Source organism: Anguilla anguilla, chromosome 17 (assembly GCF_013347855.1).
Source record: "Anguilla anguilla isolate fAngAng1 chromosome 17, fAngAng1.pri, whole genome shotgun sequence".
NCBI classification, from domain to species: Eukaryota; Metazoa; Chordata; class Actinopteri; order Anguilliformes; family Anguillidae; genus Anguilla; species Anguilla anguilla.
The window spans coordinates 5,890,713-5,905,266 of NC_049217.1; the positions used below are offsets into that span (position 1 = coordinate 5,890,713).

Genomic DNA, 14,554 nt, shown 5'->3' on the forward strand with positions numbered 1-14,554 from the left:
TGCGTGTGCCTAAACCCTGCCTCCATGTCCCATTAACTCCGCCCCTGTGTGCCCTTAACTCCGCCTCCATGTGCCCCCAACTCCGCCCCTGTGTGCCCTTAACTCCACCCCCGTGTGCCCGTAACTCCGCCCCGTGTGCCCGTAACTCCGCCCCGTGTGCCCGTAACTCCGCCCCGTGTGCCCGTAACTCCGCCCCGTGTGCCCTTAACTCCGCCCCTGTGTGCCCTTAAACTCCGCCCCCGTGCGCCCATATCCCTGCCCTGTGTGCCCTTAAACTCCGCCCCTGTGTGCCTTTAACCACGCCCCTGTGCCCTAAACTCCGCCCCTGTGTGCCCTTAAACTCCGCCCGTGTGCCCTAAACTCCACCCCTGCTCCCTGTTCCCTTACAGAACCTCCGCTTTGCGACCTGCTCCCTTAACCCCTGGTCCAGTTTGAGTGTTACACATTTCCCACGATCCTCCATTCAGGATGCTTCTCCTAAGCAGGAGTGAATCTGTGTCAGCTGGATTCAGGGCTTAAGGGGTTGATTACACTCTCCTTCCTAAGGATATGTGGACATGTACCTGGAATAACACTCTACATGCTTCTACACACAGTATAACACTCAGTATAGCACCAGCGGAAGGAGTGGCCTGGTTTCTGTTTAGTAGAATACGGCCAGTGTGTCTCTGTACACGTGTTTGTGTTAACGTGTGCGTATCCGAGCAACAGGAGGGTGGTATACACGTGTATGTTACCGTGTGGGTATCCGAGCAACAGGAGGGTGGTATACACGTGTATGTTACCGTGTGCGTATCCGAGCAACAGGAGGGTGGTATACACGTGTATGTTACCTTGTGCGTATCCGAGCAACAGGAGGGTGGTATACACGTGTATGTTAACGTGTGCGTAGCCGAGCAACAGGAGGGTGGTATACACGTGTATGTTAACGTGTGCGTATCCGAGCAACAGGAGGGTGGTATACACGTGTATGTTAACGTGTGCGTATCCGAGCAACAGGAGGGTGGTATACACGTGTATGTTACCGTGTGCGTATCCGAGCAACAGGAGGGTGGTATACACGTGTATGTTACCGTGTGCGTATCCGAGCAACAGGAGGGTGGTATACACGTGTATGTTAACATGTGCGTATCCGAGCAACAGGAGGGTGGTATACACGTGTATGTTAACATGTGCGTATCCGAGCAACAGGAGGGTGGTATACACGTGTATGTTAACATGTGCGTATCCGAGCAACAGGAGGGTGGTATACACGTGTATGTTAACATGTGCGTATCCGAGCAACAGGAGGGTGGTATACACGCGTATGTTACCTTGTGCGTATCCGAGCGACAGGAGGGTGGTATACACGTGTATGTTAACATGTGCGTATCCGAGCAACAGGAGGGTGGTTTTTGCATGCTTTTGTGTCATACGTGTGCGTGTGCATCCACGTGTCTATCCGTACTCGTGAGATTCAGCAGCATGTTTGACGGTCTCTCCCTCTTCCTCCTCCTGCTCTTCCTCCCAGTCTGCCCTCCCACGCTCTGGACCTGCTGGACCGCATGCTGACCCTTGACCCCGCGCGACGCTGCACCGCGGAGCAGGCTCTCCACAGCGACTTCCTGAGGGACGTGGAGCCCAGCAAGATGGCCCCGCCCGAGTGAGTGTTCCCGTGGCGACGGCCCCTCGCGCGCTTGTCGCCGCCGCGGTGTTGCTAGGGCAGAGGTTCTCACAACGGTGTGGATGCTGGCTGGGCGCTCTGTGGAATTCTGTCCTCATGAAATCGCGGATTTGACTGTGCTATTCCGCAGTAAAAATTCAAAATGCAATAAGGCGTATTTAAAAAAAATCAACGGTTAAGTCCATGACCTTGAGAACCTGAGAACAGGGTAAAATAAAATGGTTGTGCTGCTATTCCATGGCAATGCAACGGTGTTGACAGCGTGCTGTTTGACGGGAAATGTTCATGTTTAGAATGATTATTTACCCTCCTAAGCCACATTATGTCAGAAATAGGGCTGAAGATGGTATCAGATATTGACAATGATTGACAGCTATCGTGATGGGAGCTAGATATTATGATTTACAGCCTTCGCTAAGTTTTATAGTATCGTATATCATGATGTTTCACTTGACAGTATCATTAATAAATTTTTACGTGCATCGCCCAGCCCAAGTCAGAAAAATCTCTTTGCGTGCCATGTAGAATAAATGTCCCATGTTCACATTGTGCTCGTAGTGCTGTGTTTCTAACAGGTACTTAAAAAGGGGACTGAATTGTGTGATGTCACCATGTTCTGTGCTCCTCCCCCCGTGTCTCCCCCTCAGCCTCCCTCACTGGCAGGACTGCCACGAGCTCTGGAGCAAGAGGCGTCGCCGCCAGCGCCTGAGCGGGCTGCCCGAGGATGTGCCTGTGCCCAAAGTGCCCCGCAAGGACCCCGCCGGGGCCCCCAGCAGCGACAACAGTCGCCCCCACGCCAGCCCGGCGGGGGCACCCCCGCCCCCGCCGCCGCCCGGACGCCCGCCCCCCTCCGCCCTGCCGACCAATGAGCTGGCAGGTCAGCAACCACACCCGCCCCCCGCCCCCTCCTCCCAACCGTGTTCTATACCTGTCACTCTGTCCGTCAGCCTCCTGTCTGTAGCAGTCTCTGTGTAGGTGTATACACTGGGACCCTTCTCTGTGTAGGTTTGGGATGCACACTGCTGTTGCCGTGGTGAGTGTTGGTGCAGGTGTGCCTCCTAGCCCTCAGGGTTAACTTTAGCTATATGTGTTTCCAGCTGAAAAGAGGAAGTCATGCGTAGCAAAATTTTGGTTGCCTAATGATAAATCACTACAACAAGAAAGTGTCACACCAAGAAGTGTAAGGTTGTAAGGTTACATTGCTGGAATGGAGGTTTCGCTAGCTAGCTAGCTAATGGTTAAAACATTACTTAATGAACTAGGTAGTTCACTGGGGTATTTTTGACTTTGGGCCGGATTCACTAAGCCCTTTTGTGACTAGTTCCAGGTGCAGATATGACGCATTCTTCCCCCAGAAACATGCGTCTTACGTGTTAAAGAGGCTCGCGCAGCTGGAAGCACCGTTTTTGTGTGTCATCTGCGTGAGTCATGGGAAAAGATGTGCGTCTCTCCATGATGCGTACGCATTTAAGGGAGGATCGTGCAAATAATGAGCAGCGTTACTTTAAGTGTGGCTGCTTATTACATTACATTACATTACAGGCATTTAGCAGACGCTCTTATCCAGAGTGACTTACACAACTTTTACATAGCACTTTACATTGTATCCATTTATACAGCTGGATATGTACTGAAGCAATGCAGGTTAAGTACCTTGCTCAAGGGTACAACGGCAGTGTCCTTACCCGGGAATCGAACCTGCGACCTTTCGGTTACAAGCGCAGTTCCTTACCCACTGTGCCACACTCCGTCCTATGTATTCGAGTTTACTAAAGTTCACGCAGTTAACGGCGAGCCGATTTCTGCACGACGTTTGTCCGTCTCCAAAGAGCGGCCGTAAATCGAAGCTTCCAGTAAGACCGAGACACGGGTGCAGCCGTTGAAGGTCCGTGCTGAGGTTTTTCTTCGTTTCAATGAAACGAGTGCCCTCTCGTTTCATTGAAAGGACTGTTTTTTTCCCTCCTCCTTCCTCCTGTTCTCTCATTTCTCATCTAATAAGATGGCGACGCAGATGGCTGCCTCGGTGTGTTGACCAAAACAAATTCCTCGTATGTGTAAACGTACTTGGCAATAAAATACGATTCTGATTCTGATTCTAATGATCTTTACAACAAGGATCGCACTGTTTCTACTCTTGTTTGTATTTTTAACGAGCAAGACGTCATCAAGAGTTGCACATTAAGCAGCCCGTGCGGTTAATTAAAGCTTGGTGTTTATCGCCGAAAATATCGGCTGAGGTCGTGGAGCAGTCGCGGCAAAGTCGGTAAAAAGTCACGGAAGGCTGATAAGAGACCAAAGTGTGTTTTTAAAAAAATTATTTAAATTAAATTAGCCAATAGATCTTATGCGCAACAGTGGGAAGCGATTGAAATAAAGTGAAACTCTAGCGACTGTAAAAAGTGCTTGAAGGTGTCCATCATGGAAGGGGAACGCTTTTTGCCTTTAACCAAACTTTTTCAGAAACGGCATGCTCAAATGGCCTCGCTAATATAATAAAAAAAAACTGTTACTGTGCGTTTGTTTTTATTTCTTTACAGTTAGATTTGTTACATGTTGTAGCCTCCATGGTGAGGTGTGAGTCTTTTGTGGAGCCCCCGTTGTCATTGACAACGATTCTGTTTCGGCAGGACGAGGACTGTTCTGCCGAAAAATCATACGAAGCACTAAAAAATGAGGAAAGGCACGGAACTGCCAAAAAAAAAATGAGACCAAAATTTGTGGAGTCGGTGACACTTGCGAGCTGTGACAAACACAACAGGAAGGACTCAATGCGACTATAAACAGACCAGTTTCCTTGACTACAGCGAAACTGCAGCTAGTCCGCTTGTCTGAAACGATGTGCATCTACTTTTCCCTCTAGCTGCATTGAGCTCTTTCTGTGGTTGTGGTGCAATTTTACAATGGTTTCTTTTGCTAGACCCCGCAAGATATTTGTCTGCTGACTTTTGACCTTCCTGGTCTTCTCCTGTTAACATTACTTCCCATCAGCTGGACCCTTCTTTTTTTAACCTTTATTTACCCAGGGTAGGTTCGCTGAGCACGGATGGTCTTTCGCAGCAACGCCCTGCTTCACACTCGTACACATTCACACCTGGGAGCCGCCCAGTACAACCCCAGTCCTCTATTGTTGGCCACTGAGCAGCTCCACGAGTGTGTACTGAACCACTGCACCTGGAAATTTTAAAGCTTTGCAATTTCTTGCGGAGAATAACCTAGTCACAGTACGTTTACTTGGTAGGTATGTATGTATGTGTGAGTGTGTATACGCACGCGTGCGGTGTGTCACGGTGTACCTCTGTCCCTCCTGTCCGTCTGTCCGTCTGTCGCGCAGGTCTGGGGGCGGCGGCGGAGCAGCTGAACCAGAGCGAGCTGGCCGTGCTGCTCAACCTGCTGCAGCGGCAGAGCGACATCAGCCTGCCCCAGATGGCCCAGCTGCTGAGCGTGGCCACCAACCCCGAGAGCCAGCGGCAGCTGGAGACGCTCAGCCAGTCGCTGTCGGCGCTCAGCGAGGCCTCCAACCCGCCGGCGCCGGAGGAGGAGGAGGAGGAGGAGGAGGAGGTGGAGGAGGAGGGGCCGGGGGAGGGGCCGGCCCCGCCCCCGCCCCCCGAGCCCCCCGCCGAGCCCCAGCTCAGCCAGGAGGACCAGGCCAGCATCCTGGCCCTGCTCCTGGGCCAGCTGATCAAGCCGCCCGCCGAAGGGGCGGAGCAAGGCGACGAGAGCAACGGCGTCCAATCGGAAGAGCCGGTCCCCCGAGGCCCCGCCTCCGCCGGCGACCGCAAGGGCAAGTCTGAGTTCAGTCTCTAGGGGGCAGCGGAGCGCACTGGGGCAGGGGGCAGGGGGCTGGGGTCAGGGGGGGGTGCACAGTCCCAATCTCTGGCTCGCTCTCACCGTAAACGGCACACCGTAGTCTGGTTCTCCAAAAATTTCTTTTGTATATTTTTGATCTACGTTTTGTTTTTGTTTTTGTTTTGTTTTGTTTTTTTGGACAGCCAAAAAACGACGGAAAAACCCACAAGTAGCCATTGTTTCGGAAGTTGGTATTTTCCGTTTAAAAAAAGAACAAAAAGAAAAAAAACAACGCTTGTAATATTTGTGCGTGTTTTGCAAGGAGCAGACAAAGATCTTTTCACTTGGGGGGATCAATCCACTGACCTCTGACCCTTACAGTCCCCGCCCCCACCACCACCACCACCACCACTACCACCACTACCACCTCCACCACCTCCTCCTCCACCATACCCCCCCCCTCCCCCATTTTCAGCCACCCTCTGAAAAACATCATTCATTCTCCATCCGGGATATCGGGCACGCATGCACGGAGTCGGCGGGAAGAACCTAACGTCCAGTCAGACAGGAAGTGGCTCCCGGCGAGGCCCTGGTCACACGGGACTGGCGCGCTGCTAACCGCGCGGATTCCACGGCGGGGCCCCTGCCCGCACTGTAAATACTAAGTCCAGCAGGGGGCGTGGTAACTGCAAGGGGGGGGTGGGGGGGGTTCGCAGAAACACAGGTCTCTAACTGCTCGCTTTTCTTCTTCTCTTTCTGTCTGTAAAAGGTTTTGTTTGGACTGTTATTTTCTTTCCGTGAGGGAAAAAGTATTTGCTTTTACGAGAAAACGAAACATGTCTGTACTGTCGGCCTTTTTATGAAGAAAAGTCTCTAATAAATTATAAAATTCAAAATAAATGTTTTGAACCTTAGATTTCACCTGCATGTCTATTGTTTTGTTCCTTATTCATCTTCCCATTTTTGTGTGCTGTCGGCCATTTTTTTTTTTTTTTTTTGTTTGGTTTGTCGACGCCATCGTTTTGCGAAGCGAGGTAAGCGTTCTTTTTTTTTTATCGTCATCGGCAGCTGTTCCATTCAAGACGCCTCAGAGTCTTACACGGCAACTGAAAAACCCCAGCATGCATTGCGACTCCCGTTATAAAGCGATCAGGACGCTAGACCCGGTTGCTCTCTGGTCCAGACCCTAACTCGGGGCTGCCCAACCCTGTTCCCTGGAGATCTACTGTCCTGTAGGCCAGGCCTGCCCAACCCTGTTCCTGGAGATCTACTGTCCTGTAGGCCAGGCCTGCCCAACCCTGTTCCTGGAGATCTGCGGTCCTGTAGGTTTACACTCCATAGCAAAGCACACCTCGTTCAACAGCTAGCTGTCTTGTTGAGCTGCCTGTTAATAGAATCAGTTGTGCCCGGTTGGGGTGGAAAAAGTGATGGGACAGTAGACCTCCGGGAGCAGGGTTGGGCAGTCCTTCCCTGGGTGGCTACAGTAGGTAAGGGGCCAGGTTGCTCTCTGTCTATTGGCCTGAACTGTGGGATCACTTCTCCTGTTTTTCCTGTTTATTTCTGCATGCATGTTCCCCCACTGAAGAAAAGGGTGTAGTTATGGGAGGGCTAAAGTTCTGTTTTGGGAGTGTTGGTTGAATTTGGGGAATGAATTTGTGTGTCCACCGGTCCCAAATTTATTCCCTGTCACACCTACTGCGCTCCTTCCTCTCCCACAAGGGTCTTCAGCTGACAGGAGAGACAGACCCACTGTCTTTAAATCAACTTCTCAGGGGTAGCAGCATTTGTGTGCATTTTGGACTCTGTGTGTGAGTGGGTGTTTGTGTGTGTGTTTACTTGTGTGTGCGCATGTGTGCGGGTGTGTGAGTGTGAATGTAAGTGTATGTTTGTGTGTGTGTGTGTGTGTGTTTGGGTGAGGGTGAGTGAGTGAGTGAGTGTGTGTATGTGGGGGCCTGCTTATGAGTAGATGTGTGAGTGAGGAGTGTGTGCATGTGTGTGTGCATGCATCAGAATGTGTATATATGCTGTGTGGTAATGTTCGCCTGTGCAAGTGTGTGCAATCTGTCCATGTGTGCATGTTTATATTATGTGGTGCTGTGTGTGTGTGTCTGTGTTACTTTGCATGTCTGGTAGTCTTTGTATTGTGTATTTATGGTTGTGTGTGTGCGTGTGTATATGTGGTGTTGTGTACGCAAGTATATAATGTGCTGTGTATGTGAGTGTACTGTGTATTGTGTGAGACTGCACACACACATAAGCATTCTCACACAATACACAGTACACTTGCATACACAGCACATTATATACTTGTGTCCGTGTGTGCGTGCGTGTGTGCATGTTTATATATGTGGTGCTGTGTTTGTGTGTGTCGTCTGTGTGTACTATATTTAGTGCCGCATATTGAGTGTGTGTATTAATGGTTGTGTTTGTGTGTATACGAGGTGCTGTTTGTGTCTGTCGAGTACTGTGTGTGCGGGACTGTGTGTGTGTATTATATGCGGTGTTGTGCATGTGTGTGTCTGGTAGTCTTTGGACTATATTTAGTGCAGCATATTGAGTGTATTCTGTATTTATGGATGTGTGTGTATTATATGTGGTGTTGTGTATGTGAGTGTACTGTGTATTGCGTAAGAATGTGGGTTTGTGTGAAGAATGCATACATGTGAGTGTGTGCAATCTGTCCATGTGTGCATGCATTATGTTATGTTTATGTTATGTGGGGCTGTGTGTGTGTGTGTGTGGTACAGTGTATGTCTAGTAGTTTTTGTACTATATTTAGTACTGCATATGGAGTGAATTGTGTATTCATGGTTGCGTGTGTGTGTGCAACTGTGTATGTCTGGGAGTATTTGTATTATATTTAGTGATGCATATTGAGAGTATTGTGTGCTTATGGTAGTGCATGTGTGTTGTATGTTGTGTAGAGATGTTTCTCTCACGTTCCCATCTAGCAAATATACAGAGCTTGGAATATTGCCATGCGGAAGGCAACCAAACCAACTGCAAAGCTTTCATCACACAAGCATGAAAATCTGACCTGAAATGCTGCCACTTATACCAGACAGGCCACTCCTACCAGTATCTCTAGTGCAGTGGGAGATTCTGTGACCCGTCCCGCAAAGTTTTTCCCCTTTGATTGAATTTGGTACAATTCTGAACATCTAAAGCAGGGGTGTCCAAACTTATCCGAAAAGGGGCCGGTGTGGGTGCAGGTTTTTGTTCTTGCTGAGCACTATGGCACCCGATTCTGCTTATCAAGGTCCTGACTGAAGACCATGATTAGTTAATTATTAGATTAGTTAATTAGTTGAATCAGATGTCGTAATGCTGGGCTGAAACAAACTCCTGCACCCATACCGAACCTTTCCGGATAAGATTGGACACCTCTGATCTAAAGTATGATGTAATATTGCCACCTCTTGTGTGAGTTTGTTTAACGAAAATTCTTGCGTGGTGCCACTGTAAGGAAATGTCCAGGCCAGTGTCGAAACGCCACCTCTATGACTAGCACTAGTGGTAGGTGAAGCTCCCATTTAAAGTTTTCTCAACGTTTACCCTCTCATCTGAAGTGTTGCAGCAGTAATACCCTCTATCCAGTACCATTTGCCCCAACCCATACCCCCCCCCCCTCATTTATTTTTTTTTTGTGCTGGAAGTTGATGTCTGGGTCTCAGGTGAAATATAATTTGCCGTTTGTTTGCAGAGACTAAAAACAACGTAATTACGTTTGTGTTCTGTTAGCATTTTATCTTGGTCAATGCGTTTGATTTCTTTCAGGTTGTCAGTCTTGCTGCTTGCGATGTTTGCTCCTTTTTGTGTTACTCATGCATTTTTTTTACTGCTATACTCTTTTCAGAAAGAAAAGGAAATCTAGTTTTCCTCCATCTCTTACTGCGTAGTGAACAAGCTGGGTTTCAGATTGGCAGAGAATGATTGTGCCTTAAATTGCATTCCATTACTTCATTCTACATTCTATTATTTCAGTTGAGTTCAATCTTAAAATGGCTGGTGTGGGTGCAGGTTATGGTGTCATTGTTCAACAAATCAAGGTCATAAAGACTGAGTTCGTTTAAAAATTGTTGGCTGATAAATTGCAATTAGGTGTTATAAGGTAACAAACACCCAAACCTGCACCACTGCTGTCTGGGTTGGACTGGAAATCCCAATTGTATTAGACTTTCTGTCACCAGTTCAGAAATGCAGAACTGAAGCAGGCAGATTGCATCAGGATGGTTTTCTGGATGGTATTGGTCTGGGAGTGCCAGGATGGTCTGAGTGGATTGGACAGCCTTGGTGCTGATTGTGAGTGAGTTGATCATGGCTGAGTAAACGATGGTCACGTTTAAGTGGTATATTGTGATAGAGATGGTCATGGCTTAGATAAGGTGAGGTATCACAGGTAAAAAAGGGTGAATTTGGATCCATTGGTTTTGAGATTTTCATATTTAGCTCATTGCGCTACTGTAGTTTCATAAAATATATGAAACAATGGACAGAAACAACTTTAAATAGTTAATTTAGATGTTTTACCAGCCACGTCAAGTACCCCAAGCACATTAGCTTCTGTTAGCATCTTTCATCAATGTGTGTTGTTAACTGACCTTGTTGAATCATTCACATGCTTATTCTCTGGAGTGTGTAGTTATCTTGGATATATGTGGGTATTTCCTTTAGTTACAGTGATTCCTCAAATATAGGTAGTAAACTACAATCTGATTGGTTATTGGTGTTAAAAGGCTTTTTAGGGTGCCGCGATTGGTCAGAATGCAAAATCCCTCCTCGGCCTATATGAATTGCACACAGTGCGTTATCTTTCTGTAAATAGGCTATTTGGTGTATTTTTACTAGATCAGATTTGTATTTATGGAGAATAAATGAATTATGATCACACTACTTGTCACACAAGGGGATAACACATGATTCTAAGTTGAGAACTTCAGTGGCCATTTTCTCTGGATTAGCCTATCTGTTTCCTGTTCGGACATTTTGTTTCCACCTTAGCTTATAGCTATAGCTACCAAATTTAACATGGTGCATCTTAACCAAAATAGCTGGTAATTTACAGAAGCTACTCAAACTCTGACTTAATCTTCTGAGGAAATAAGTATTCTAATATGCAAATTATTAATTTGCATATATTCATAAATAAATTAGTCATAATACAAGCAAGTTTCTATTTGTTTCCATATTCCAAATATAGTTTCATTTTTATTGGAGGAAAATAATTTTTTCCCTTATTCACCTGTGGCTCCTTCCCTTAAGTGATGTATTGTGATAGAGCTGGTCATGGTTAGATTGTGAGAGGGGTCCGTGTGTTTGTCTGACCTGTGTTTCTCTGCGGTTTCTCCCTCAGATGGTGCGGTCGGGCGGAGGAAGGCAGCTGTGAGCCAGGCACTCCAGCCTCCGGAGAGACGCCCCCCCTCCCCACCGGGGTCCCCTCCAGCGTCGGCCCCCTGCCCCCCCCAGCAGCAGCAGCCGGTCCCTGAGCCCCACCTTACCCAGGACATCAGCCCCGCCATGGCTGCCGCCCTCCTCCAGCTCATATCCCAGCAGGAGGCGGAGCCTCGGGCCCAGGGGGAGGAGCCCCAGCAGGGCGGGAACGAGGACGCGGCTGAGAACTCTGGCGCGCTGGAGTCCTCCGACCAGCAGGGGGCGGCAGGTGGCGGCCCCCCTTCCTGGACCCAGCCCACGGACTCCCCAAAAACACAGACCCCGCAAAACGACCCCAAACCCACGCATGGCACCGGCCCCCAGTTCCCGCGGGATCAGGACTTCCGCTTCTCTCACGGCCCCCCCAGTGAACCGGGGACCCCAGGCTACACTAGCACAGAGGCCTGGAGCCAAGGGGCCGAGCAGCCCCAGGGCAACAGCCAGAGCCAGAGCCAGAGCCAGGGCCAGGGCCAGGGCCAGGGCCAGGGCCAAGGATCCAACAGGGCCAAAGGGCCTCCCTACTGACTCGCTGTAGACCAGTCAGTAGGGCAAAGCAGCTCCCCCTGTCTGTGGAGTGCAGAAATGCAGGAAGGCAGCGGAAAACCGTTCCTGCGTCTCGATGGGAATGTGTGGCAATTAGGGTGGGTGTTGGGGAGGGGGGTGGACTGTGGAGGAGACCAGAGACCAGAGATGTGTATGCTTATGCAGGAAGGTCTATGACTGCTGATGTCCCAAGGGAGAATCTGCTCGAATAAGCCCCACCCCTTGGCCCAAAAGCCAATCGGGGGCCGCTTTGGGTCGTGGCTGTAGGCCCCGCCCATGCCGCTGGTTTCCCAGAAGGCATAGCGCTAATAGAACTAGCCCCGTCGCACCACCCTCATGGTCAGACCGCGTTGAGTGAGATGCCCCTGGAATGTAATCTTCGATTTTTTTGCACACGGAATGAATTTGGAGTCGCAATTAATTTCTTATTTTTCCCCTCGAAAAAACAAAAAAAAAAGGCAACCATTACAATTCCCCCCCCCCCCCCCTTTACTCTTCTGCCTAGAAGGTGTTTCCACTTGTGAGTGAGCCTTACGACACCTTTGCTGGTTCCTGGTTTCCCTTGGGCGTCCGCACGTGCCTCATAGTGGTGGAAACGGAATGGTGGACTTACCAGGAACCGGGCGAAGGGGAGCAAAAACCCCTCGAACGGGACAGGTGGATGGTGAGCGTTTAGAACCTCACAAACCGGGTGAACGTGGCCATTTCTGAAGCTTTCACCCTGACTGACCTCTGACCTTGACCCATGTGCCTCTGTAGTCACCTAAGCGACCCCTGAATGACCTTTTCCAAAGGAAAGCATTTTTTTTCTTCATTTTTTGTTTATTAACTTTCGTTTCTTTTTCCAGCAGTCGAAAAATCGACTTGATAATTGGGTTTAAAAAATGGAAAAATCTCCTTTTAATAATTTAAACCCCATCTTTTTGTTTTTTTTGTTTAGTTTATTTGTTTCGTTTTTGTATCGGGCCAAAACGTTGCTGCACATGGTGGTTTGGTCTAAGCTCTACGCATTGTGTGTCCATTCCATGTGTGTGTGTGTGTGTGAGACACTTTATGGATTCTCACCAATTTACTGCTCCGACTATCCTTTGCTGCAGAGGTACCTTGCTTTGTGGAAGCGGTCATCTGTTCAGGCGGCCCATCACCTAGAGTACAAAACCGGCAGATTACATACATCGCTGTCTCATTTCATGCCGAGGATTAATTTTCGCCGACAGCCTCAGGGCCACAATACAGTATTACGTAAGACCTCCCACCCTGACGCACAGAGACAGACTTTCGCTTGTCTTTCATGTAAGCTTTCTCCGCCCCTCTACGGCTGTGAACCCCCTACTCCTCGCTCACGCGCACACTCTACACAGTGAACTCAAGGTTTTGTGCGGTTGTTTTCTACTTAAAAGTACTGAAGATGCTAACAGGTTAACGAGTAATGTTTTTTTTTTTGTTTTGTTTTTTTCCGCTATAAAGGGCAGAGAAGGGGAATCTTGGGTTACCTGTGACCGTAGAGATATTTTGTTACATACATGTTTACTTCTTTCTGTTTATTAAAGGAAATCTGAAGGCCAGCGGTTGTGTTTTTAATGGGGAAACCGTGGGGGAGGGGGCTCCTGAAAAAAAAAAATGAATGAAGCTTGGGGTTTATAATCCCATGAAGATAGGTTTCAGGTTTGATGTGGCCAAAAATGCACGTCATAAGACTAACTTCACCCCTTTCTCGCTATCCTGTTGCAAGCCATTTTTGACTTTGATCGTGGGATTTTGTGAAGATGCAGAACAGTTACAGCGAGTTGATCGTTGCCTAAATAGGCAAAGAAAATAGCTGAATATCCCACGTGAAAAATACTATACCTCCGTATATACTCAAAATACATAAAGTATCCTGAAGTATATTCTTTTATATTAGGACACTATTTCTCACATGGGATGCTCGGGGAATTTGCTCAAGTGGCAAATTAACTGGTAAAAACAGACTTATTGAAATGTCTACAGTCTAATGATGTCAGTAATTCATTTTTAATACGGATATATACATTTCTTTAAGATCAGAATTATACTCTTCAAAATAACGAATAACAACTCTTGATTGTGAAATGACACTGCAAGTAAACGTGTAGCCTGCATTCTTTCATATATAGCCTACATATAGCTAAATTACATGAACATATTTTCGATGTTAAAATGACATTTATTGAATGTACACGCTATATAATTGATTTTGTTCTTGTTTTAAAAGGCTACAAAAGAACAGTTCATGGTAATCCTAGAGCGATGGTGTAATCACAAGATGCTACCACCAGGTGGAGGTAAGAGCCAACAAATCTGGGACTGAACCACTGATCACCTGATGATGGGTATGCTAAAAAAAGAGGCCTCAAATTGGTTCTCAGAGTTATTGCATCTTTCCCCAAAAAGTGGCTTTTCAAATATTAAATGAATCACTAATTTAATTGTTGAAAGCTGACTTATACATGAACAAAAAATGTTTTCCCCTGACGATCCCCTTATTTGTATGGTATCTATGAACTTCTTTTGGACATTTTCTGTTAACTATTTACATTATTTTGGGAGCTATGGGGACATGCTTGTTTATTTTATTTCTTTAAATGTTAGTGTGCTTTTAAGACAGCCTTGACTATCATTGCTTAGACTGGACTGTTATTTCTGTTGAATAGAACAGAATAGACCAGTATAAGTGGTTAATGCTTGGTCTATTGCTGCTCCAAGCTGGGCAGTGCTAGTTTTATGCTGGTCAAGCTGATAATGCAAAGTGCTGGTAGACCAGCTTGGTCAAGCTGATAATGAAATTACCTGGGTGACCATGTGATGGTCATTCTAGTGCGCCTAGTTCCAGAATGCTGGCCACCAGCATAACCACTGATATATGCTGTTTTTTCAGAAGGGATCTGTATTTTTTCATTGAATCTAATTTCTTGATATTAATTTTATATCCCAAGCTTTGCCACATTTTACAGTGGTTGTACCAATATTTGGGGATAGGAACAACCTGTATGCACATTTTAACTGTATATAATTATATCTATATGGTCAGTAAAATTTCAGGATGACACTTTTCTTTTTTTCTAGTCCTAAGTTTTTTTTCTTTCTTTGAATGATGCAAAGTTTGCCGAAACA

The 14,554-nt window shown here is 47.4% G+C and overlaps 1 protein-coding gene across 5 annotated transcripts in view; it reads left to right on the top strand.

The window, feature by feature from the left end:
- cdk12 (cyclin-dependent kinase 12) overlaps positions 1–12,984 on the top strand; it is a 34,837-nt gene extending 21,853 nt beyond the window's left edge. For all 5 annotated transcript variants that reach the window (XM_035398529.1, XM_035398526.1, XM_035398528.1 and 2 more), the window contains 4 exons: positions 1,511–1,642; positions 2,311–2,540; positions 4,995–5,444; positions 10,803–12,984. In XM_035398529.1, coding sequence (XP_035254420.1) covers positions 1,511–1,642; positions 2,311–2,540; positions 4,995–5,444; positions 10,803–11,404 — 1,414 coding nt within the window. In that variant the 3' untranslated portion in view covers positions 11,405–12,984. The remainder of the gene's footprint in view (positions 1–1,510; positions 1,643–2,310; positions 2,541–4,994; positions 5,445–10,802) is intronic.
- Positions 12,985–14,554: the final 1,570 nt, after the last annotated feature.